Consider the following 26,298-nt stretch of genomic DNA (forward strand, 5'->3'; position numbering starts at 1 on the left):
CTAAGTCTTCCAGCCAAATTCTTCTATTAAAAATGCTACAAATTAGTTCATAAAAACTCTTCCTCCCACATTTGCCTAAACTTTTAAGTTGTTCTGCAGGAATTTTGTCAATCCCTATGACCTTATTTGGTTTTCATTCTCTCAATGTCCTTTTATCTCACCATCGAGTAAGCCTGGACCTAAGCTATCCTTATCTGCATCATATCCTCTGATCTCACCTTGCACATATTTATTTCCTCTTTCAATCTCTTACTTAATATTCTCTAATTTTCCTGTCCTCAGCATTGTCCATAACATTCCAAGTTCCTGTGCTAACTAATTTGGTCTTCTTCTTCTGCATCTTCAGTGCTGCTGCTGTTGATTTTGCTTTGAAAGGATTTTCGAAGATGACGACCATGGATGCCTTGCCTCTCCCGCTGCCAGGCATGAAAAAGGCCAATTGGGCTGAGTCTCTTAGTTGTAAGGACTCATTTTCTCTATAATGCCCATCATAAAAATCTTAAGATCAATAATTAAAGAAGTTTCCTGTTGCCTTCCTCAAGAGTGTTTTTATGTGACACCATCACTCAATGGCTGCCCCACTGGGGTCAGATGCCTTTTTTGCAGCCACCTTACTGAGAAACATGCTGGGTGGACTATGATTCATCTGGCCCCTTCCCTCCAACCTATCTGGCATCGATGACCCTACGAGGAGCAAATATCATTGCTCCTGCAAGTCCTAGAAGCCATCAGAATACACAAACCCTCCCACCACATCAAGGTTGTAGTTCATGGGGAGGGATTATTTACAAAATAAATAATATTAACAATCATAAACTTTCTTTTGCAATCATAGCACATTATATGGGTGATTTTTTCATAAATATAATATGTTTTGCAGCTCTTAGAAAAGGTAGGGGGCCATTTAATGAAAGGAGCAACACGAGGAACTGTTATGACAAATCCTCACTTTTTTACAAATTTCAAGCACAAAAACTTCCATTCTTAAGGTATGATAAACACAATTTATTTTTTGCTGTATTACTCTTTAAACCATCCTTAAAATTTCATTCTTAGATATAACTAATGCTTGGGTGAACTGATCTCTCTGAAATCTTGACCCTCAAGGATCATCTCGGACCCTCCCTCGGGCATGGATGTGCTCTCTAGATTTCCGAGAGAATTCATATTTTGAAATAATTGGTAAGGGGGAAGGGATTGTCAGGGTTGTCACATAAAAAGTCATTTCAATGATTTCGTTTAAACTCATTCAATCAACACCTAGCACATAAACAGGTAACAGACATGGCAGGTACATTTTTAATAGTATTGTCATTAACAACATGCTTTATTTCAAAGGAGAGAATACTTCAGGCGCAAAGTGTTCCTCTGCACCTGATATTTGGGAAATATTTGGCAGTGATGTCACAATTAGGACCAATGACACAGGGTTGGTGGGAAGAAAGATTGGGTGAAGAACGTCCACCTCCTTTAAATGAACTATACCTGGCCTCCAAGAGAAGTATTGCTTGGCACTGTAACAAATTAATTCCTTGGGTTTCCAGAATCATATTAACACATTACTTTTTGTCCTTCCATAGGACAATTGAGCATTTTTTCTGTCCCAGTTCTGGTGATATGGAGCCATACAAATATTTTTTGTCATATCTATGAGAATAACTCAGTTCATATTCAGCAGAGGCACATGTTTATCACAGGTTTTGGTTTTACAGTCTATCTGAGAGGCAAGGCTGTGCAAATGACACTATCGGAGGCAACCAGAGTTAGACAAACGACACAATACAGGATTTAAACCCTTGTCATTTGAGCCGGCCTGAATCAGGGGAATTGCTCACCATGCTAACTTCTTCAGCTTCATCAGTCACACTCACAGTTGGGTCAGTTTATTCCACATTTTGAAATTCTCCATTTATTGACTCCGCACCATTCTTTGGAGATCAAGAGATGGGCATTAGCTTCCCAGGTGCTGCATGAGCAACGACATCCAGTGTGAAACAGGAGGACGACATGACCTCCTCTCCCCCCCTCACTTGATCAGAGGCCTTCTCCACTCCCTCCTCCTGCTTCTTCTCCGTCGGCTCCTTCTCCTCTAGGTCACGTACGTAGAGGAAACGGGCAAGGAAGCACAGCGCTGCCATCTCAGCTATCATCATTGTGTTGTAGATTACTGTGAAATTTAAAAAAAAATCATTGATTCCAAATAATAGCAAGAGTTAATCCTTTTCCAAAATTCATCTGCTTTTGGAGTAATTAACAACCTTTGGACTATATCACTACTTTAGGCTTCACTGGACAGGAGTTCTGAATGTACACAAGAGAGTGATTTCACTATTCTATGGAATTAATGGCAAGGTGATGGATATTTTCACTGAAGAGTGTGAGAACATGTGGTGGTTCTCTTTTGGGATTTCAGCATTCCCTTGAGCGGAGAAGATATTGATAGGATTGAGGATAGGAAGTAGATGTGGAGGTGGTGTCATTGTTGCTTGAGTTCAAGGGGTAAGAGTGATGCAGGTACCAATAGAATTGTGAGCCTGAGAAAAGTGCAATACACACACGTACACATGTGGGTCATTCAATAAGTCCATAGAAAAAACTAGAAAACTAATTATTTTGAGTAAATTTTTTTCTATTTTTCAACATATTCTCCTTTTAGCTTGATACACTCTTCCTTGCATTTCTCCAACTTTTCTAAGTCGTCCAAAAAGTAGACTTTCAGGTCTTCAAAATTGGCATTGATTGGTATAGGTAATGGTAAGGGATGACCTCCTCGTTTAATATGATTCATTTTCTACTGAACCATTTTTTCCCTCTTGGAAATAAAAAAATATTACTGGGTGCCAAATGTGGTGAATACAGTGGATGTTGTAATGATTCGAACTTTAATTCATAATTTTTGTCATCAAAACTGCGGAGGTACACACCCGTGCATTGTCTCGATGGAATTTAATTTTTTCTTTGCCAAATGACATTTTTTCTAGACTTCTTCACTTAATCCATTCAATAAAGATGCATAATACTCTTCAGTTATCATTTGCCATTTTTGCAAGTAATTGATGCAGATGCTGATAATGTAAACCACCTGAAACCCAAACAACTGTGGCCACCACCTTGTCAGCTGATTCCATAGTCTTCACTTCCTTTGGAGCTGGATCATCTTTGTAAACCAACCGTTTCAACTGTTTCCTTTGTCTCTGGAGTGTAGAAGTGCATCCACATTTATGTATTGAGGCAGGAATTCTTCAGGATTGTGATGCAAAGGTATCAAACCAGCCTCCAAATCGACCTCATGGTTGAGTTTATTCTCCACAGAGAGCAAATGCAGCACCCATTTTTCCGAGATTCTTTTCACACCCAATCATTCATGCATGCAAAATTGAAAACACTTTGCTTTGTGATATGACTGTGCCCTCCACTATTTTTAAAACATTAATTCATCGATGACTCTAAGCCATATCTCGGGCATTGACAACTAATGCGGATGAAGTTACTTTCACTAGACATCCAAACAATTTTCATTTGTGGATGTATAGCCACATTTTAACTCATTTACCCAATTGTAAACAGCAGAAAACACAGGAGCAGATGTGCCATGAACTTCATTTAACTTCCCACTTTTATTTTGCTGGTAAGCCTTTTAAATGGAAGTGTTTAATCCCAGCATGAAACTCATTTTTTTTCCATTTTTCTAAGTAAACATAAGTTTGTAACTTCAATTGACTATGAAAGTAAAACCATGAAATGGATATGGCTGAAACTTTAACAGCAGTTGAGTGACAGATGAGGCTCACTAAAAGCAAACCTTTTCCAATACTATGACTGCCATCTCTTGGATTTTCTATGGACTCATTGACGAAACCGCAAATGACCTTATTTATACAAGAACACTTAGAATGCAGAATTTAAGTACACATGTATCAAGAGATAACTTCTTTATGTGTATCTAATAAATAAATCCACTTACACATCACCGCAATGAATATTACAATCCTATTGGTGACCTCAATTCCAGAGGATATCCACAAATGGAGGGAGAGATAGTATCAGAATAAGATTAATGAGGCCTTAGGACTATAGCTATGGGAACCTCATTTATATTGCAATTTGACAATGAGGGGTAAAATATCCCTACGATGACATGAACTGTTAGTATATTGCTATGCCAAGTGCTTCCTCAAAAATTTTTGAAAAAGTCATTTATACATAGCTGGTATGTTATCTTGGGAAATACAATCTATTTTCCACTTCCCAGCAGAGTTTTCTTTAAGGAAAGTCCACCTCATCTGTTGTTTATTGAGCACTGAATATGATATTAAAGTCTCTTAATAGGAGAAAGGAAACGCTTGAACTATTTTCTGACCTGTCAAAAGCATTTGATGAAGTCAATGATGACAGGCCAATCGCCTAACCTGAAAGAGTGGCAGTTAGAAAACTTCCACTAGAATATTTTAAGTCGTATTTCACCTTATTCCCAAGTTGTTATGCTTGTTATTGATGGATTAAAATACGATTTTCCTTCAAAGTAAAAATAAAAGAATACTTAACACAGAAAATGTATTATTCTGTGCAGAAATTCTTCACAGTGAGTTGTCATTGTTAATATCACATCTGATGTATTTTGTAAAATGTGTTCTGCTCTACAGCGTGTTAGGAGCTTTGAAATTTAAGTGCAATAATTGACTTTTTCTGATTCTTTCCATTATTTGACACCCATTATTTCAAATGTAATTGTGACAAGGTTACCAAGCAAATTAATATTATTATCTACAGTGTATAATAGCCAAAAGTTGTCCACAACTTGGTTTTGCAGCTGCCAAAACAACAAAATAAATAAAAAACAAAAGTTATGTAGCACCTACCATTTACATAAACAGTCGGACTGATCGGAGGCTTGCAAGGGAGAATATTTGACCAGAGAATAATTCTTGTGATAAGTCCCTGCAGCTTGGACAGCAAAAGCACCATTTGCAAGACCAAGAATTTTAAATTCAGCTTGTGTGAGGTCAAAAACGTAGACAGCATTTTAATCATCATGGTCATTCCCCACATGCCACAGAGAATTGATACTGCTATCAAAGGCTGAAAATACATATAGTTCACGTGGTACAGACTCTGAAACAGAGAAAGCAGAGAAATTAAATTAATGAATGGGCCACTACCTCAGCCAATCTAAAAAAATATCAATTCCAATGCTAATGAAATTCATTAGATAAATTTGCAGATGAACTTGATAGGTAGGTATATCAGTGAAGGAAAATTACCTCTTCCTCGGCCCACATGACAAGCAACACCATATGCACTAATGCTTGAATGACTGGAAGCTGAAGAACCAGTATCCTTAGCATCTGTATGTGTCTTCTAAATAAATAAAAAAATGCAACATTTATTGTCAGGTCAAACAATACTATTAACAATGTAAAATAACAATTTTAATTTACGAGGATTTGAAACTGACTCTAAAAAGTGTTGATTGTGAGTATTCCCTCTTTCAATTGCATATTTACATACTTCAACTCTTTCCATCCCATTTTTATCTAAAACAATTACTCTGGGTGTGATTGGGCAGAAACCTTACCATTGATGCAAGAATTAGAGAGGGGCAGAGAGTGGGGAAAGATGTTAACAGCCAGTGTGCTTTGGCGTAGAGGGCTGAGGCATGGGTGCTGTCTCTCCTGAACACTGATCAATAGTTGCACACTTAAGGGTTTTTTTTGGAAGACTTTGAATAGAAAAAGAAGGACATGCAAAGGGAGAAGATTTATGAATGGAAAAATGAAGGGTATTTACTGGTGGAAGGAAGATGGAATGCATTAGATTTGCCTATGACATGGTGACACAGAAAGGGAACAAATAATTAAGATAATGTATTATTATTTGGCAGTGTACTGCTTAAGGCAGGTTTTGGATGGACACAGGCTAAACACATTGGCATTTCTTGACACTGCCTAATAAGACACAACCTGTCATCCCACCCCTAAAATGAACCGTTTCTCAATTCCACATACATATGTTCTATCTCCCTTAATTCCACCCAGTGTGCCTCTCCATTTATTCTGGTCTCCAGCATCTTCCACAGTGATCCCCATCCAGCCTATGTCTTTCCTTTCTAGACTTGCTTTTTCAAGATGTTGTCCTCACTCATTATTATGAGGTCCACCCATCCTTACTCCACTTCCTGCTATGTGTGGCACTCTCCAAAACTCCCTCATCTCTCCGTACTTCATTTAATCCTCCTCATGTGCTCTTCCTTTTCTGGTCACAAATTATTCCTCAAGAATTCTTTTTCCTGAGTCATTATATATTCTCCACTCTTCTATACTTTACCCATGTTTTGGCTCCACACAAAAAAGAACTGGTGTGGCGATGGTTCTTGTTGACAGTTTATTATGACATTGTAATAGAATTAGTTTTAGCAAACTGCTTAGAGCATAGATACTTTTATTTTCTGAGCCAATTCTATCCAGTGTCTCAGAGATGTATCTGCTATGTGGGCCAGTTAGCTCTCCGAAGATATTTTAACACTTCAACTTTTTCCAAAAACGTAATCTAAAACATTGAGTGCCTCCCATTCATCATTGCTGCATCCCAAATAATTTTGTTTTTGTGTTATCGATGATTAATTATACTGGCTGGGTTTCTCCACCATGTGTTATTTGGCATTTATTTCAGTATTTTTTGGTTTCTATCTGTATTATTATGTCATTTTCACAGTCAGGATTTATTTATCTTTTGTCCAATTTTTATACCAAAGACAGTTATTCTAATTTCCTTCACTGCACCCTCTAGTTCAAGGACGTGCAAGAGGGGCAGTCTACCTGTCTTACCACAGTTTATACTTTAAAAGATGAAGAATATTCGTTTTCTCCTGTAATGTTGCAATTAGCCTCCAAGACTGTTAATTTTGCTCGTGTAATTAGTATTTTTGGCATGCCATTGCTCTCAAATTTTTCCGATTATTTATTCCTTAATGGACCACAGAATTTCTTGACGAATTCCCAGTATCTTTTGTTGGCTTTTTAATTAAGTATACAAGGTTTGTACAAAAAGTAACGGGAAAAGTTCCGGAAAAATACATTTATTATAGATATTAGTACAATTCCTCAAAAGTCTTCAAAGGACATCCTGTGAGTATCAACACACTTTTTTCTGTGCCTTTTCCATGACTCAAAGGCTCCCTAGTAGGTGGATTCCAGAAGGTCCATAAGGGTATGCATGGAAGCTTCTTTGATGGCACTTAAGGTAGTTTCCTTTTAGGGAGGATTTCACTTTTGGGAATGGGATATAGTCTGCTGGTGCCAAATCGGAGCTGTCAGGGTATTCTTCAATATGTTGCAGAAGGTCTTCGCAAGCAGGCGATATACTCAGCTTCTGGTCATCCATCAAGACCTTCAGGACGAGTCTAGGGCGGCTCTTCCACATTGCCAAATTTTCAGTGATAATGGTGTGCACTGTAACCGTCTCATCAATGCCAATAGGATCCGCGATCATGGGGGCACTTAACTGATGGTCTGAATTCAGCACTTGACTCACACACATTAAATGTTTTTGACGGTTCTTGACATTGACCACTATCCAGCTCAGGTCTCGTCCTTCACACTCTTTTGGGCATCTTAAAAGAGCATATGCCACTTTAAAATTGCAGTTTGTGACATGCTTTCATCCTTGAACACTTGGCAAAATATGCATAGCATCTCCATATCTGATTTCCCCAGTCTAACATAAATTTAATGGTATACTTCTGCCCAATTGTTCGCTGCATTTTGCACTTGCACCAAGTCAATCAATAGGGATCCACTAAAAACACAATCTAGCCTAAACGAAAGCTCGCAGGCGATTGGCACTTGACGCGTGTTGGGGGTCAGACCCCCCACCTCCAAGAAAGCATGGTACGAGCACACTACGATGTACAGTGATGTCCAGAAAACATTTTTCCAGATACTTTTTATCCATACAATGTATTTCATCTGTTGGCGGCTTACCTTTTTAAGAACCCAATTGATGATCTTCTGTTATTTCCTCAGTGTAGGTTTCTGGCCTTATATGCACTATTTTTCACCAAATTTTAAACATCAAGTTCCACATTGCAATCTTTTGATAGTTACTGGAGCTCTGTCTACTTCCTTTTTTGTGAAGTGATGAAATTAATTATTGCTTCTATCCATCCTTTTAGCATTTCTTCTTTTTCCCAAACTAGTAGAAAAAGCTTGCATATATTTGTGTGAATATTTCTTTGCCTGCAGCCTTTAGTGCATTACTACTGATCAGTAGCCCCCCTCCCTCTCTCTCAGAGCCATGCTGGGCTTTTTCACTTTGAATTGCACATTAATATATACTTGTATATGGACATCAATTGTTTCCATAAATCCATCTTCTTCATTTAACAGCAGCTTGGAATACTTTTTCCATATTTCAAAGTCTTATGGCTTCTTCATTACAAATTTTTCATTCTGTTTAATACCAAAACAGTTTGGATTATAGTATCTTTTAAAAATATAAATCAGTCCTATTACAAGTCTTTTGGGTTGCTATTAGATTCTGATTTATGAATTTCCTCTTTGAAGATAATGTATATTATACAGTTTGGAAATTAAGGCCAAGATACAGTTAGCTAAGGAAGCCTTCAATAAGAATGAAAGAGAAGATTACTTTGCGGACTGCTGGAAAGAGGATTAAAGACAAGAATGTTAAAATTTAGAGTTTGGAGTATGGCATTCTATGGATCAGAAACATGGGCTCTTAGAAAGCCAGGGGAAACATTTGAAAGGTGTAAGGAATATTATTTGAGCAGAAAGAGTGAGGAATACGGATATAAGTACTAGAGAGAAATGTTGGAATAGGAAGAACCAGATAAAAAGCAGTAGAAAAGAGTAAGAGGAACTGGATTGGTAATGGCTAAGATGGAAATTCAAACTGCCCTGGAGGAGAAAGGGGTCAAAGGGGAAAGAGAGGGAGGATTCAGGATTTGCAAGGTGTTGCTTCCAGGAGGAAGGGGTATGTGGGAACTTTGCCTCTGCAGAATGGGCCAAACACTCACCATAATCAGCATCATTAGCATATATTAAATGGTTGCCAAAAATCTTTTCAGTGCTTAAGTCAATTTCAAAATCCCAGGCAGTACAGTTCCCCTTGGAGGATCTCCACCGAGCCCCTCCCCCCTGTTGTTCTCCCCCCCTTACATGCTGGCACACTCACTTGTTAACCTGGAGGTTGGGGAGGCAGCAGCAGGGCCAGCAGCAGCAAGGCCCCACACGGAGCGAGAGGGAGTCACTGGACATTGCGGATATCATATGTGCCTCACCCCCTCCATATGACATGCAGAGGCAGAACAGCTGGTAGAGTGCTGCCGTGAATATACCCTGGGTCACCGCCTCAGCCAAGAGGTGTGCCCTGGGAACAACCATGGCACAGTAGGTGGACATGGCTACCACCTGCACAGAAAAACACAAACTATCAACCTTGTAAGGCCATGGGGGCACATCCCTGGAGTATATGTTTGAGGGACCAAGGGAAGATTGGGCTACTATGCAGCATATTATGTGGTAGGCTCCAATTTATGAAAATTAATCCTCAAATGAAAACAGAAATTTTATTACTCCACTCACCTCTTTATAGCTATGTTAGAATACATTTCAACATTCAAGATGTCACCCTCAGGAACAATACAAGCTTGAGTTTGGGTACTAGTAGAGTACTTAAACAGTAAATGGTCCTTAGCCCTTCGACAAGATGATAAACAAGCAATTGACAAAGAAAACTATTTCTGATACCCCTTCAATCCCTCCATCTGCAAAGTACATACGTTTACATTAATTTAACCAATGCTGTAATGTATCCTTCCACAGAAAAAATTCTTCTACTCATATCATATTCATTGCTAACCATTTCTCTAAATAAAGTTTGAAAGCAACTTTCTCTGAATGCTTAGGTATCTGATCACCATCAAGGATCCCCTTCAAAGCAACTTGGAGCAGTGAGAGGGCAGTAGTGGTTGAATGGTAGGGATGCCCAGAGCTATGCCTATTACTACTGATAGGGCCTTCCCTGTGGGACAGGTCAAAGATAGAGACTTGAGACAAAGAGAGTGAGTGGCTATGGTTCTCCAGAGGATTGGATTTGGTAGAAAATGGGCTGAATCTCCTTACTCATACCATAAAAAATGTCAGAAAATAATCAGCACCTTTCGAACATATAATGGCCAAGGTATAACACAGGAAATAAATTAAGTACTAAATGAAATCAACATATTACTGCTAGATAGTGCCATCATCACAAAAGTAATAGAAAAGGAAAAGGCTTAGAAGACCCTGGCAAATATTAAAATTTCTACAGCAGAGTATATTTAGCATATTCAAGCTAAATTTGGGGTTACATCTTAGTCTGTTGATCCTAGGTCGTCCAACCAGTGTTGGGATAGAGGTGGTACACTACATTGATAGATGAAGGTGTCATTGTTCTCAGGCCAGTCAACAATTGAGAGAGAGAGAGGGATCTGGAGTATGTGGTAAATAAAAGCAAAGGAGAGAACAAACCTGTAACTGAGAACCAGAAGAAGGGAGTGGCAGAGGAAGTCGCAGGTTATTGGGAGCAGCTTCACAAACTTCCAACTCCTGGATGGGAAACATAACACAGGCTATAACTGACAAGGGTGGAGTTGAAGATGGGAGGTGCCTACTATGGTTTTATATAGCAGACTTATGCATGGAAAAAATATTATGCATGTTTTTTGAGCTTCCATCTGATCCCAGGAACTGATTGGAAGGGGAGGGAGGACAATGAGGGACTCGAGACCACCATTGCCACCTGGTTCAATTCCCAGACAGCAAACTTCTATGCAGTGAGAGATCAAAGAAGCTGGTGCAGCATAAAGAAAAGTGTTTAGAAGTGAACGGCGATTACGTAGAAAAGTGAAGGATTGCAGGAAACTGAAACCATCAATAAAAACTTTTTATAATTAATGTATTTTTAATGACCAAATGGACATAAGATAAAAAATAACTCTTGTTCAAGAAAGAGCAATCTGATGTTTGTTATATTGTTGAGAAGATGCCTGAACAAACAGACAAAACTGGAAAGATTTCTTGTGTTTTCCCTTTTCGAGTTAGGCAAAAACTACATAATGCACCTGCCTTTTAACCCAAAAGTCATGGGTTTGAGTCCTAACTCTGGAATGGGGTTCCTCAACCATGGTAGTTGAGATGCTGGTAAACTTGAAGATAACCTGAAAGTGGTATTTAGGATTCCAGGGGTACACCAGGGGCTGCCTACCAGAGGCATTGGGAGAAGACACAACATATTTTCAACTAAATAGATCAAAAGCAGAAATTAATATCTAACTTTGCTAAATGCAGAATATCTCATGTGTAGACACAAAAGATATTCTGCTGGGCAACAAAACATTTGTAATAATTTTCCCACATCCTTGAGTTTTATTTAGATTCACTGCTAGAGATAATGTGGGTAAGTAGTTATATATTAAGTTTTTGTTCATCATTTACTTCTATTTAATCGTTAATGTATATTGTTCAGTACTTGAATGTTGAAATAAACTCTTAAGGGTTTAAAAAGGTGTCAAAATGGACAAGTAATTTTACACCAGAACATTTGATTTTGGATTCCAGGACATTACCCGTTGATGGCACAACTCTACAAATATTCATCTAATTGTTTTCATTATGTCTTTATTTCATGTATATTTACAAACACGTGAAGGCAGGTGCCAGGTACTTACAGGATAAACACTTAGGACAAATGCTGAATTAGTTTTTGCTGAAGATGGTGCCTTCCTCATAATGTGCTTCAGAGTGTCAGCATACAACAACACCACGCAAACAACAGCAACCCCACAAACTGCGAAGAGTGTAACTCCAGCTATATTTATGGCTGTGGAAAAAGAATCAGCTTATTAAAAAGTTAGCAAATGACAATCTCCTTAATTTGAATATAGCACATCTATTGAAAATGTATATTTTTAGTTAGAGAATACTTTTACTCACAATAAGAAATAATATCCAAACATCATACAATATATTATATTCTAGTAACTATAAGAAATATTACTAAATTAACTATTGCTACAATAACTATTATTGTGAAAATATTGGAACTTCTGTGATAATAATCAAGTTTGATGGAAAGACCATTTGCATAAAATTAGCTCTATTGTTTATAAAATAAATGAGAATTTTCAAAAAACATGTGAAACCTCAAACAGAAGTAGTGATCACTGAAAGCATGATTCTGTGGCATGGATGTATCATATTTCGTCAATACAAGTCTACACCAGGTAAATGACATAATTATGGAGTCAAACTTTATAACCTTTGCCTTTGAAGTAAAAGCTGAAAGAAAGAACTTGGCCATTCTTAGGGTCTACACCCTACCAAGCAAAATGTGCAGTAGGGGACTATGGTTTACAAAATGGATTAACCGCAAGGAGTAAGCAATGGTATTATGATGGAGACAGGGTAAGAAACAATTGGCTTGAACTCCACAACAGGCATGTATACATATGGAAAATGCCCAAGGATTCAGGGAAATATCAGTTAGACAACATTATGGTTAGGCACAGATTTAGGAACAGCATGATAAATTTTTACTGTTTTCTGGGAGTTGATGTAAACTCATATCACATTTTAATAATTATGTGGTGTAGCATTGAATCCAAAAAGATAAAAAAGGCAAGACTGTTTAGGAAAGGGAATTTGGACACATCAACAGGAACAACAAGAAAGGAGTATTGGCAGGCTTTGGGGAAAATTATGCATGAGGAAAGGGAGCTGGTGATATGGAGGAAAAATGGGAACATACCAAGAAACAGATATCTGAAGTCACAAACAACTTTATATGAACTATAAACAGGAAAAGAACAAGGAAACCACTGATTACAAACATGTTTGAGGAATTCCATAATTAATTCCATAGAAATACCACTTATATCTTCATACATCCGATGGTGTCACTTTATTTCTTTATACCGGGAGATTTAGTCAGACCAATGGTAGGTTGGATTTTACTTTTTTGGCTAAATATGTATGTACGTTGGTAGGTCTCCTTTTCAGTCTTCTGCGACCAGACTCCAAAATGCTAGTGAATTTGTGGCTCTTGGGCCCCCATAACACCACGTTGGAGAGAATGGTGTGGGGGCTTTGATCGGAGATCAAAGGTGGAGAGGCTGCTGCCAAGGGGAATAGGGCTCACTCAGGGTGGGCATTTGAAAGCTTACCATGCCACTAATTAGGTTGCGCGGGTCCATCCGAATGCTATAAGTGGCAGGGTGATCGCAGACCTACCTCATGTTCCATCCCCAAAGGAAGGAGTGTGGACTCTCCAAACGACTGAAGGGTAAAAGGGAAGGTCACACTGTGACAGGGATTGGAATCTAATGTGGGCAGTTTCCACCCATGCCTCCAACAGGTGCTGCCCTGTAAGAGCACCATCGCATCTGCCACCCCAACCTTTACTCCAAGGCCTCTGCCTCGGTGAAGACGTCAGCAAATGGGGAGGGAGGGAATTATTATTTTACTAAAAAATTGTGCAGCAATGAAATTTTGGAAAAATGGGCAATACCCTCCTGAATGCCTACTGCATCAGGAACACCGAAATGGAATGTGTAGACTCGATCAAATACCTCAGCATTACCCTCACTCGTGACCTCTCCTGATTGATACACAAACAGGAATATGTGGACAAGCTAACAATAAATTAGAATTTATTAGAAGAGTCCTGGGTAAATGTGATGAAAAGGGTAAAGAGAAATATTACCTTTCACAGGATAGGCCTGATTTAGAATATGCTGCTGGTATATGGGATACTTATTAAGTTGGAATTATTGCTGAGCTGGATCGCTTGCAGTGAAGAGGAGCTGGATTCGTAAAGCATTGTTATGATAAACTGAGTAGCAAATCAAAATTATTAGAGAAGCTAGTTTGGGAATCACTCACAGGGTGAAGGTTGAATTACAGATTAAATCTCCTGCATAAATTGGAAGGAAGTTTCTGTCGCAGTGATTTTGAAATATTATTACCCCCATCGTACTATGGTAGGAGAGGTAATGTTAATAAAGTATATAGATTAAGTGTATAACAGATAGATTTAAGATGTCATTTTATCCACGAACGATAAGGTAATAGAATAACTTTGTCCGACCGCGGCAGGGGTCATATTCGGGTGAAAATTAGTCTGGTGTGTATTCACCCCCACCTTGGCGGTGGCTTGCAGGGTAATAACAATTACGAAAAACGACGCTACGCACCGCGGATCCGAAGAAATTCCGTGTTCCTTCGAGAAATTGAATTTAGAGGAGAAGTGGGCTGAGTGCAGTTTAAACTCTCTTGAAATTAAAGAATTTGTCCAATTGTTCCACGAGTTGACCGTGGTAGCATGATTTGGAGGCGAATAGTAGGGTTACATAATAGATTTGGAAATGTTTGTTGCGAATTTAGAGATTTGTATCGGTGAGTTAAGAAGAACTTCAAGGCAAAAAACAAATTTCAATTCGTCCCGTCGGTCGTTTCAGATCTTCAGGCTTAGGAAGTCGTTTTGTGCGAGCGTTGCTAACGGGCGAGCAAGGTCTCCTCTTCCGCGATCATTTTAATTGATGACTAAGTCAACTGCGGAATGCTCCAGTGTTTTTCCTTGTACTAATGGGAAAGGTGGACACTTCAACTTTAAGTTGGAGATCGATTTCAAGACTAACCTTGGTTCGTTGGAGTGCCTCATGGAGAGGGATGGAATTGCACTCAAGGGTGTTTCATGCGGTTAAGGGGTCCAGTGATTTGACATACGGGTGTGTAACTTAAGCCTTGCCGAATATACTTGGAGATTTTTCTGCAAGGGGCATTTTTAAGTTATTTCCTCAGAAGAAGACCTACACTCTTTAACTACCAACTAAACTAAAATAGGACAGGCCCATTAGTCAATACATCCAAATACAAATCTCTAAATTCGCAACAAACATTTCCCAATCTATTATGTAACCCTACTATTCGCCTCCAAATCATGCTACCACGGTCAACTCGTTGAACAATTGGACAAATTCTTTAATTTCAAGAGAGTTTACACTGCACTCAGCCCACTTCTCCTCTAAATTCAATTTCTCGAAGGAACACGGAATTTCTTCGGATCCGCGGTGCGTAGCGTCGTTTTTCGTAATTGTTATTACCCTGTAAGCCACCGCCAAGGTGGGGGTGAATACACACCAGACTAATTTTCACCCGAATATGACCCCTGCCGCGGTCGGACAAAGTTATTCTATTACCTTATCGTTCGTGGATAAAATGACATCTTAAATCTATCTGTTATCACTTAATCTATATACTTTATTAACATTACCTCTCCTACCATATTACGATGGGGGTAATAATATTTCAAAATCACTGCGACACAGACTTCCTTCCAATTTATGCAGGAAATTTAATCTGTAATTCAACCTTCACCCTGTGAGTGATTCCCAAACTAGCTTCTCTAATAATTTTGATATTGATACTCAGTTTATCATAACAACTTTTTACAAATGTAGCTCCTCTACGCTCCACGCAATCCAATTCGGCAATCAATCCAACTTTATGAAGATCCTGTATACTAACAGCATGAGGCTTAATTAGTGAAACATTACGCTGCTATTTGACCTTTTCATCGCATTTACAAGGTAATCTTCTAATAAATCCTAATTTTTGTTAGCTTTTCCACATGTGTTTTAGTCAGTAGAGGTTGTGAGTGAGGGTAACGCCTAGGTATTTAATCGAGTCTACACATTCCATTTCGGTGTTCCCGATGCAGTCGACGTTCGGGAGGGCATTGCTCTTTTTACGAAAAATCATCACTACTCACCTTTTTAAGTTTAATTCTAATTGCCGAGTGTCGCGCCATCATTGCATAGCATTAAGATCATCTGATAAAGCTGCTGCTTTAACATCAGGATTACGGATATCACGGTAAACCGTCGGCAAATAAATGTATCTTACTAGTGACTACGGAGTCGTCGTTAAGTAAGAATAAAAGAGGTCCGATGACACTTCCCTGGGGCACACCTGAGGTAACTTCTATTGCATTTGAGCAAACTCCATCTACGACTACTCTTTGTACCCGACCATTCAAAAAGTCTGGATTCTCTTTCAAAATTTGCGCTAATCTTATCCTTTAGGATTCCCTTAACGCTTTCCGAAATGCCTATAGGCATTTGGCCAAGACATTTTGTAATCATAAGCGATCTCATTCCTTTTTTCGCTAGAGATATCATCCCTAATATTTTTTTATCTTGGCGTGACATAGCCTTTGACGTCACAATGCTTTTCTAACATCCGCGTTGTGCCATCTAGATTCCGTGTTATCTTTTATAAATTTAATGGGAAAGAACTTGCTGACTGCTGAGCGCGTGATTTTAAGGAAGTGATTCCACGCATCCTCAGTATTTCGGTGATTACTATATTTCTTATAACTTGTAAATTGACTCAGTTACACGGATTTCAGGCCATAATAGTCCCCTTCTTTAAACAAGTAAAATTTTCTTTTCGGCTTCTTATTTCTGACCCCAAATAGCGAAAACTTAGCATTTATTGCCCTGTGGCCACTAATTCCTTATATAGTTTCTATAGTTCCGACTTTTTTCCGGTATATTCGTGGCTAACAAATGAAGAGATTATCGCCCATACTTGGAGAAGTGACAAGTTGATGCGAATGAGTTCGACGTAAAAGAATTCAATGGCGATTTGCAGCTATATTTGTCTTTATCCCCCCCCCCCCGTTTTAAAACTGTATGTGCTTTAGTCAATAGATGGGAGATAGAAATCTCCAGCGATTATAAAGCCACGATCATTGTCTTGTGATAAGAAACCTTGGATTTGCTCATCTAATTCTATTATGGAATTATCCTTATCGTTTGGCGGCCAGTAAAATGCGCACACATAAATTCTTTTAAATTTTGGACATTTAATTGAGCACCAAATGCTTTCGAAAGCATTACCTGGAATCACCTCAGCCCTGATGACGTAAGAATTTTTTACTGCAATAAAGACACCGCCCCGCTTCTGTTTGCTCAGTCATTTCTGTAAACGGAAAAGGAATATGACGCTTTTCATTCTTTCAAGTTAACATAGCACAAATCAGGCGCCCCTTCTCTGTGAATTGTTCAATTCTGTAATTGTTACGTCAGCCAAGGATACTATACCTGCAAGGTTTGTATAAAAAGTATCGGGAACATTTTTTTCCTGACGTGACTGTGTGTCGCAGCGCGTAGGCTCGGCGGAGTGAGATCAGACTTTAAACACCCGCCAAGCGCCAATCGCCTACGATCGGTTGTTCAGGCTAGATCGTGTTTTTATTGGACCCCTGTCGAGTGACTCGATGCAAGTGCAAAACGCAGCGAACGATTAGACAGCGGTACGCCATTAAATGTATTGTTTGACTGGGGAGTTCGGGTACAGAGACGATGAGCATGATTCGCCAAGTGCTTAAGGATGAAATAATGTCACAAACTGCAGTTCTTAAGGAGAGCATGCTCTTCAAAGATGCCCGAGAGAAGGATGAGACCTGCGCTAGACAGCGGTCAGCGTCAAGAACCGACGACAGCGTTCAATGTGTGCGTGAAGTGCTGATTCAGACCGTTGGCTCCCATGATCGCAGACCCTATTGGCACTGATGAGACGGTTACAGCGCAAACACCATTATCACCATTACCAAAAGAGCTGCACTTCAATCGTCCCGGAGGTCTTGACGGACGATCAAACGAATTGCCAAGTGTCTGCTTGCGAAGAACTGCAACCTGCTGAAGAAGACCCTGACTTTTTGGACAGTCCCAACTTGGCACCAGCAGACTATATACTATTCCCAGAAGTGAAATCCTCCCTCAAACCACCATGGGACCCTAAGTGCCGTCAAAGAAGCTTGCACGCGTACCCTTATGGATCTTACGGAATCCGCCTACCAGGGAGCCTTCGAGTAGTAGTAGTAGTATTGAGGGGAGGCGACCGACTGCTGAGGTCATTTGCGCCATAGGGGATGGACAGGAAAGGATGAAGGGTGGAGATAAACCCGGCGTCGGCATTAGCCTACTCTTAACGAAAGGCGCCAAGGGGTCAACAGCTTAACGTCCCATCCGACGGACGGCGTACTCACTCAAAGTGCCCTCCACAAAGCACCTCAAGTAGGGATCGAGATACCTCCGAAAAATATTCAACACCGCCGGGATTTGAACCCGGGCTCTCTGGGTGGAAAGACAGTACGTTAGCCCCCGCACCATCTCGATCCCCGGGAGCCTTCGAGTCATGGAAAAGCCGTAAGGGCAAAAGTGTATGTTGACGCTCAAGGGATGTCCTTAGAAGAATTTTGAGGCATTGTAGCAATATCTGAAGTAAATGTATTTTTTACGAAACTTTTCCCGGTACTTTGGTACAAACCTTGTAGGTCTGATGAATGCCAGCTTCTTTCGGGTCACTCCACAATTGGTGCGTATGTTATTTCCCACCGTTATACACACGTATTTTTACATGTCGGCAACGTTAATCCGAGTGCGTAAGTTGGTCAAGCCAGCTGGTGTTTATTTTTTAAGAAATGCATTACCGTATTTTTTTATTATTAAAACCGAACCCTATTCTGTGCATCATCTTTGACTGATGTATAAGTCAATGTTTAGCATTTAAAAATCTCTATCGTTTGCAATTTCCCTGTATATTTCAGTGTCGTCGGTAGGTTAATGGTCGCTCAAGCCCTCGTCAAAAGCAACAACACTCAGCATATGCTCTGGAGTGTTTGCCGGGAATAAGTCTAACGTATTTTTTCACATGTTGACATGCGAACAGCTTGATGAATTGAGTTTCTCGGCGCTAGCTCTAAAAATGCACGTCATATCACCTTTTTTCCATGCCAGAATGATGATTTCGTCATACTTTGAACGAGTAATCTGATAATCTAGACAATAGCTGCAATGTACGACGTCGGAGAGAAATTGATAAATATCAGGTGAGGCATGATAAATATTTTCTCTCTCTAAGTCACTCACCCAAGTGGCTAGCAGGTCATAGTCTTGATATTGTGGTAGCAAGTGGTGTCGCAGTGTTCCATGTTGTTGTGGCCAATGTTGTTTAAACCCCGAGGCAGGATGAATGCTAAGTTGGGTGAAATTTTGACAGCGCTCGTACGCAATCTAAAACTAATTCCCAATAAAACTATTTCATCTACGCAAATATCCCGCAATCCACCGAAAAGGTGTGCGGTAGGGATAGGTGCAAGCATCACGGTAAAGGTAAAGAATGAGGGAGGCGGGGGCTGTTCCAAGGGTCAGAGAATGGGCAAAAAATCATGGTAACATCTCTGAGAAGAACGTGCATGGTGGTTCGCGCATATCTGCATACATGCTAAAGGGAAACGTAATCCCACACAAATGTTATTCCCAACCACTGCAGAAGTTCTCAGATACGCGTATATCAAACAGGAGGGGATAAACATGAACCAGGGCCCACGGCTTTGGCTTTATAACCACGGCCACGGCTTATATAAACTTATATGGCACCCCACCATCGTACCAAGATAGGTCATGCCGAACAGGAGAGCAAGAAGGGGAAAATTCTATTAACCCAACGGCCATATCCGACTTACGATCCCCACCCCTGACGCCACCGATAGAAATTGTGCCGCTCTGCTGACGGCAGCGGACGCCGCAGTGGTTTGGAGGTATCAGGAGTCTAGCCAACATAAGAAAAAGTGTTGCGATTTGGATTAGAATGTGTATATCTACATCTTTGGGGTCGTACATTACAAATATGTACTGAAGATTTGTCAAAGTATTGTGCAAATAAGAATATTTGCGATTTTATTTGCAAAAATGGCTAAATAGTGTATTAATATAACTGCAAATGAGATAAAACATGTTGTTCAAATCAGTAATAAAGAGTGATAATTCATATTCGTACAAATGTTTGGAAAAATGTGTACATTTTTGCTTATCTTTAGAAATATTGCATTGGTTGAATTGAAACTGAGAAAATATATTTTCTTTTTGTATCTGACGATAAATCTGCCTTAAGATTTGTAAAATTCACTCTGCAAATCAATATATCCGTGAATTTGATTCCTTATTCTGCGATTATGTAATTTACTAATAAAACTTATAATCAGCACAATATGAATTTGAATATACAAAAGAAATTTGCGAATGAATTCTTTTAACTTATTTTAAATATTAATGCTCAAATAACGCTGTAAATATGCATACAGGGTTCGTCCGGAAAATAAGTGTACTGATTTTTTCCCGCCGCTCCAGGCGCGCCCAGCACCGCTCTGACGGGCTGCGATTGGAGGGGGGTATGTTGGCAAGCGACGCTGAAAAATGCAGTCGGCTCTGAGCTGTGGTGTAGTGAGGAGCTCTGTTAACGCGAACCTCCACGCTCGACCCACGTCACGGAACGCGATGCCGAAGTTTTTGGAGCAGCGTTATTCCATCAAATTTGCGGTAAAGCTTGGGAAATCGTCTACCGAAACTGTCGGTATGATTAACCAGGCTTACGGGGAGTCAGCCATGTCCAGAAACATGATCTTTAGGTGGCACAAGATGTTCGTGGAGGGCAGAGAAGAGGTCGACGACGAACCACGGCCTGGACGCCCATCAACGATACTCACCGACGAAAATGTGCGAAAAGTTCGCGATGTACTGAACTCTGATCGTCGTCTTAGTGTTCGGATGATAGCAGGCTTCGAAAACGAGTCGCCCGCGTCCGGCCAGCGATCAAAAACATCTGGCGGCTGCATCACGACAATGCGCCGTCTCACACCGCGCTTGTCGTGTCGGACTTCTTGGCCAAGCACGGCGTGGCAACGCTGCCGCACCCGCCCTACAGCCCGGACTTGGCACCACCGGACTTCTTTCTGTTCCCGAAGATAAAGAGGAGTTTGAAAGGAACGCGATACGGGACTTTGGACGCCGTCAAAGAGGCCGTGACGACGTGTCTTCGAGAGGTTCCCGATGATGCCTTCGCGGGAGAGTTCCAGGAATGGGAACGCCGCTGGAACAAGTGTATCGACTCACAAGGGTCCTATTTTGAGGAATATTAGCTTAAGATATGTAAAAGTGTAATAAATTTTTTTTCCTGAGCTCAGTACACTTATTTTCCGGACGAACCCTGTATATATGCCTTTGAATTCGAATAACAAATACCAAAACGAAACTCATATTTTATAAATTTATTCTGCTAAAAAAGTTCTGAATTATTTTGAGGCGTCCGCATATATATGTATATCTATATACATATAATATAATATATAGCATATTATAACATAATAAAGCAATTACAACATATGGATAACAAAATGTAACATAATAGAACAATTGTTGATTGGAACAGTTTACCTGTAAAACTATTCGAGCCCCTTCCTAACAGGGTAAATACTTTTAAAGAAAAGATGCAAACAATTTATATAATAATTTGATTGATGTGTTGTGTAAAATTGTATGTAACAGCTTAGTTTTAATTTTTTCTTGTTGATTGGGAAACTGACCTTGATGAGGAGGGGATTTTTTGTGTGTTAGAGATTGGTGTTCGGAAGTTTCCTTTAAGTGTATTTTTTATGACTGATTTTATTTATTATCTTTTGTGATATTGATTGGATTTGAGATGTCATGTTATTTTTCCAAGGCAAGTTTGATTGTAATACTTGGGACTCATGTGGCACCTGACATTGTCTATCTGCACACATGAATTTTAATAATGAAATAATATGTATGCATGTATGTATATCGTATATCTATGCATATACTCGCACAGACTCGTCTTCTCCTTGTTCGGAGCACCGTGAGGCAACGGGCCCCACGGAGAGGAACCAAGTGTGGAAGGATGAGCTTGAAAGTACAACAAAAGACGGTCAGGGAGGGTTTGACCCTACTTTTGATGTATTTCAGTAATAATCGGTAATGCGGAAAGGGATTTGACAACAAAACATGCGAGATAAGTGTAAAATTCATGAATCGTATTTTTTCATTAGGCATTTCGGGTGGCAAACGTCATTCTCGTTATCGCTAACCCTACAGTTACTATCCCGCGCTGCCCTTGGTTCTGCTGGTTATTACTTCTTTTTTTCGAACTTCATATTCACGATCCAAACGAAAATGAGTTTGAATTCCGAATAATTGACGAGACCTCGGTGCTGAAACATGCGGCTTTGAATTGATTTAATAAGTTCAACCTAGCATTAAACCGTCTTTGTTCTAATGATTCCAAACCAAACCATAGAAAGAAGTAATTATGAAAGAAGAGTTGTCACATTTAATGTTATTCGAAGTTTCAACTCGTGGTGTTGATGCGTAGAATACGCTTGGTACGATATTCTAAAAGTTTGACGCACCTTGAAACAAACTTGTTCGTTTAGCAAACTTCAATGTTTTGAAAATACCGTAGGTCTCATTGGCCGCTTAGAGAGTGATCCAGGAATCTAACGCTATACACCTCGCGAGTTCACCTAAGGACGAGTGGCAGGAGTTGTTAGGTCCCCAGGTATAATACATTCACCGTACGGGCAATCGCATTTGAATTTTCAGTAGAAGAATTCCCAGTTTTAAACTCTTCATTGCATGATTCACGGCATATATCTGTTAACTAGACACGATACCGTTACTGCCAAATGACGTATCATTCTACTCCACTATACATATAAGGTGCTTGACAACTTTTCCGGTACGTTAAAGATTTGTTGAACTGCTCGAGCTTATCATAAAATTTCTTGAAGAAAAGGACAAATATTATTCGCAACTCCTGGCTGTATAAATATATTGTTACAGGATTTAAAGTTGCCAACTGATATAATGGAACACTTGCAGTTTTTTAATCGTGGCGATGCGATGCGATGCACGGAATGAGAAAAAAATCTTCTGGTTCGAATGAAAAAATATTTAGTTTTCTGGAGAATATTGCAAACTCTTCAGAATGACATGATCATACACAAATCAAGCATTTTCCGTCTACATCTGCATGTATATCGCAAGCCGACGCAAGGACATGGAGGCGGTGTTAGGTCACCAGCCACACTGCACCTAGTCCAATACTACATCCACAAATACATGACACCCTGTGATCCACCGAAAGGTAACGTGGAAGGGAAGGGCCGCTCATACCATTCATGAGTTATTCATATGAATTGTCAAGTAACTACTCCAATAACTATACAAAGACAAAAATGAAACCCATTGAAGAGTGCGGACTAGCATACAATGCCGTCGCCAACTATCAGGTAGCATTCCATTCTTGCAGGACGTAAAATTCGAATGCAAAATACAAAATGAATTAGATCGACAAATTTATTCGGCCTCGGCCAAAGGGAGCGAGGTGGGGGGTGTTAGGGCTCCAGATTAGACGAGAGTAGTGCGGGAAAAACGAATCCTCGAATCTAACCGTTCGGCAGTCTATTATTATACGTCTTATTTTGAGACATTGTCTGTCCCACCGATGTGAGTGGGGGGGGGAGAGAATAATTATTTCTTCCAAGTGCAAAGGATGAAAAATCGTATGATTTATTGATTCGTTTCAATAAAACAATAATCAATATGCTAGGCCATAATTAATACACATTTTTAACATTCGGGAAACCTGGAAAATATATTCGTATTTTCCGAGGGATTGGTACGTGATTATTTCAAATGTGGACGCGCATTCGTGCATCTCGAAGAGTCTCTTCGCTTTCTTTACAGATTCCTTGATTTTTTTATCATCGCAAATCAATATGTCCTTTAAAGTTTTGATCAAATTAAAAAAACAAGGATATTTCTTAAAATAGCAGATGTGGAATGGATTCACCACACGGAGCTAATATTAATTTGTCCCGATGCAATTTCGGCATTCGTCTCGCTATTCAATTGGGAAAATCTGGAACCTCTGTCTTCATCCGAGGTATAGAAAAACAGCGTTCTTAGCGGCTAAAATCAGCGAAGTTATCAAATAATAATAAAAAACATGTAATGTGTAACTTGTGCATAAATCAATACTTAAATTCCCACTAAATTATGCCAGCGGTCATGACAGTCTTTGGATGGTCTCTTGAGAACTATGTACGGCGTTTCTATGCCTCGCCTAACAAGTAACTAAATATCTTGAAAATACGCATCAAAATTACCATCCCTCAAGCTCCAAATCATTCCTGTATCCCTTCATTCCGTCCAATATGCATATAATTCGTTTCCCTGCGTTTCCATATTCTTCCAGTCTTCCAAATCCCATTATCACTCCATTATCCCCGCATCGACCTTCTTCGAAATTCCTCGAAACCTTTCTCCTCAGTTACGGCCGGCATCAACTCTTTTTTCTTTTCCTCTTGGCCCACTTAAGTTTAACACGCAATCTAATCTCAAATTTCTTCAATCGACGACCATCTTCTTGCTTCAATGGCCAACTTGCAGTCATGCAAAGCCACGCTCCACACCAAAGTTACGCAAATCTTTTCTTTGTGACTCCACTTAAAAGTCTACGTCAGCAACTCCCTTCTTTTTCTTAGAGCCACTGTAAATAATGCAATTAATCATATAATTTAACGTCATCATTAATTACTTGTTCTCGTCTAATTTACTCCCAAAAGAGTAACGTAAGTCATCACAAGATTTGTAAAAATGTGAATGGTTCAACAACTCCACGAAAATTACCGCGACATTTAGAAAATTCCGCAGTTTATTTAGGCAACTTAGGCGTACACATACATAGAGTTAACAGAAATTGTTGTAATTGAGGAAGGAGTGACCGGCAGCTAAGGTTATTGTGGCACTCACCTGCCAAGTACTCATGGATGGTGGGCAGGGAGTCCTCCTGACAGGAATGGACGGCGGTCTCGCTTCCGTTGTGACTTCCTGTGGTGGCGGCGGCCAGGCCCCAGGGTTTGGTAGCGGGTCGGACCAACGGGGGCAGGGCCCCCGGCAGTGAGGCATCCGTGAGGGCCATCATCTAAGTCCAGAGTCCTCCTACTTTCGGGAGATCGATCGCCATCGGCAGGTCGTTAGGGCGACCCCTCCGCCGAATGCGGTGCGCTCCATCGGCAGCGATGCTCGCGGCAACTGAAATCGATCTCCGGTGCACGAGACGATTGCCCTCGCCGGCCACAAAAGCGGAAGATTAGTGCGCGTGCTGCGCTGCCCTCCGGCTGTGCGGTATCACCGCGTGGGGAGGGACGGGACGAAGCCTTGCTCTGCCCCCACCCCGAACTGGGGCGCCGGCGCCTACCCCTCTTCGGCTAACACTCTGGATGGGTCAGTGATCTGGTGTTATTGAAACCACCTCAATGTTTGTCATTCGGGAACACTAAATAATTAGGAATTTCCGAGGTCGCGGCCGCAATAATGTCGAGGAACGACTAATTGCAGACCATGCAAGTGAAAGGGCGTCTCAGCTCCTCCCGTGTCCCACCAGCTTTCGCAAGTGATACGATGGAGTGACCGAAAACGACGTCTGCGAGTCCCTTCGACGCGGCGTGTTGGGTGAAAGAAAGCGAGAGGGAGATGGAGCAGGTGATATGAATAGACCTCTGTGTTGGTCAAGCGTCCACTCCTTATCTCGACGATTCGCCCTGCTAGCCCGACACCACTCTCTCTCTCTCTCAAACCCTGTCTGCAGCCGGGGAGGAGGTGGTGGGGGGTGGGCCCGAGGAGAAGAAAGTGGTGACGGCGAGCGTGGTGGGTCGAAAGGCCCCCCCTGCTTCCCCGGAATGAGGAAAGAGGCGCCGCCCGCCCGCCGCTGAAAAGGAAAGTAGTCGTAGCTGCGCACTCTCCATTTCACTTCCGAGAGAGCTTGCGTGTGTATGCGTGTGTGTGCTGCACCGTTGAGGCGCCCTCATTCCAAATACTAGCTTTGCCCCGGAGGAGAAATCGACAGGGAATTCTTCTATGAATCACTCCGCCCATTGAGGGAACGGGAATGTGACACTGAACCGCGGGGCGGACGAAAGCACGGAAGTTTCCGATCCATTGACGGTGATCTGCTATTAAGTAAAGTTTTGATGTCCTCGGTGACTGAGCACTGCACAGCTTCCAAACCCCGAAAAGCAAAACACTAAACATCTTAAAACCAAATGCCAACCAACTATTCTTCAGCGACCCATCATCCTTCCAGCTTCCCTTCATCTTGCCCGTCTTTTCCTCCTTCCACATCTCCAACCCAGGACAGCCTCTCCTCAGCGTCACAGTATTCAACATTTCATTACCTAGCTCCATGAGACCTGAATCCACTTCTTTTTCCTTCTCAGAATTCCTCCCAACAACCTTCCCTTTTCCCCTTCATCAGGAAGAGCACCTCCGTTTGTTTTTTTTCAACCGTACGTTTCATGTTAAAGGGCGCCCAT

General features: G+C 40.6%; 1 protein-coding gene across 1 annotated transcript; it reads right to left on the reverse strand.

Annotated features, from left to right (window-relative positions):
• Positions 1–1,442: 1,442 nt before the first annotated feature.
• On the reverse strand, positions 1,443–24,905 carry LOC139687543 (organic solute transporter subunit alpha). The gene is made up of 6 exons (XM_071584755.1): positions 24,737–24,905; positions 11,729–11,880; positions 9,193–9,428; positions 5,262–5,358; positions 4,860–5,112; positions 1,443–2,167 (listed from the first exon to the last, which is right to left on the reverse strand). Exons 1-6 carry the CDS (start codon positions 24,903–24,905, stop codon positions 1,938–1,940), a joined length of 1,137 nt encoding a protein of 378 aa, XP_071440856.1. The 3' UTR covers positions 1,443–1,937.
• Positions 24,906–26,298: the final 1,393 nt, after the last annotated feature.

This window comes from Hetaerina americana, unplaced genomic scaffold (genome assembly GCF_022747635.1).
Source record: "Hetaerina americana unplaced genomic scaffold, ioHetAmer1.1.p SCAF_2, whole genome shotgun sequence".
NCBI lineage: Eukaryota > Metazoa > Arthropoda > Insecta > Odonata > Calopterygidae > Hetaerina > Hetaerina americana.

Coding starts and splice junctions, on each gene's coding strand:
- LOC139687543 (XM_071584755.1), bottom strand. CDS start 24,905: ATGGCCCTCACGGATGCCTCACTGCCGGGGGCCCTGCCCCCGTTGGTC. Junction 5,359..9,192: donor CCCAACCTCCAGGTTAACAA/GTGAGTGTGCCA, acceptor TTATTTATTTAG/AAGACACATACAGATGCTAA. Junction 2,168..4,859: donor TCCGACTGTTTATGTAAATG/GTAGGTGCTACA, acceptor TAAATTTCACAG/TAATCTACAACACAATGATG.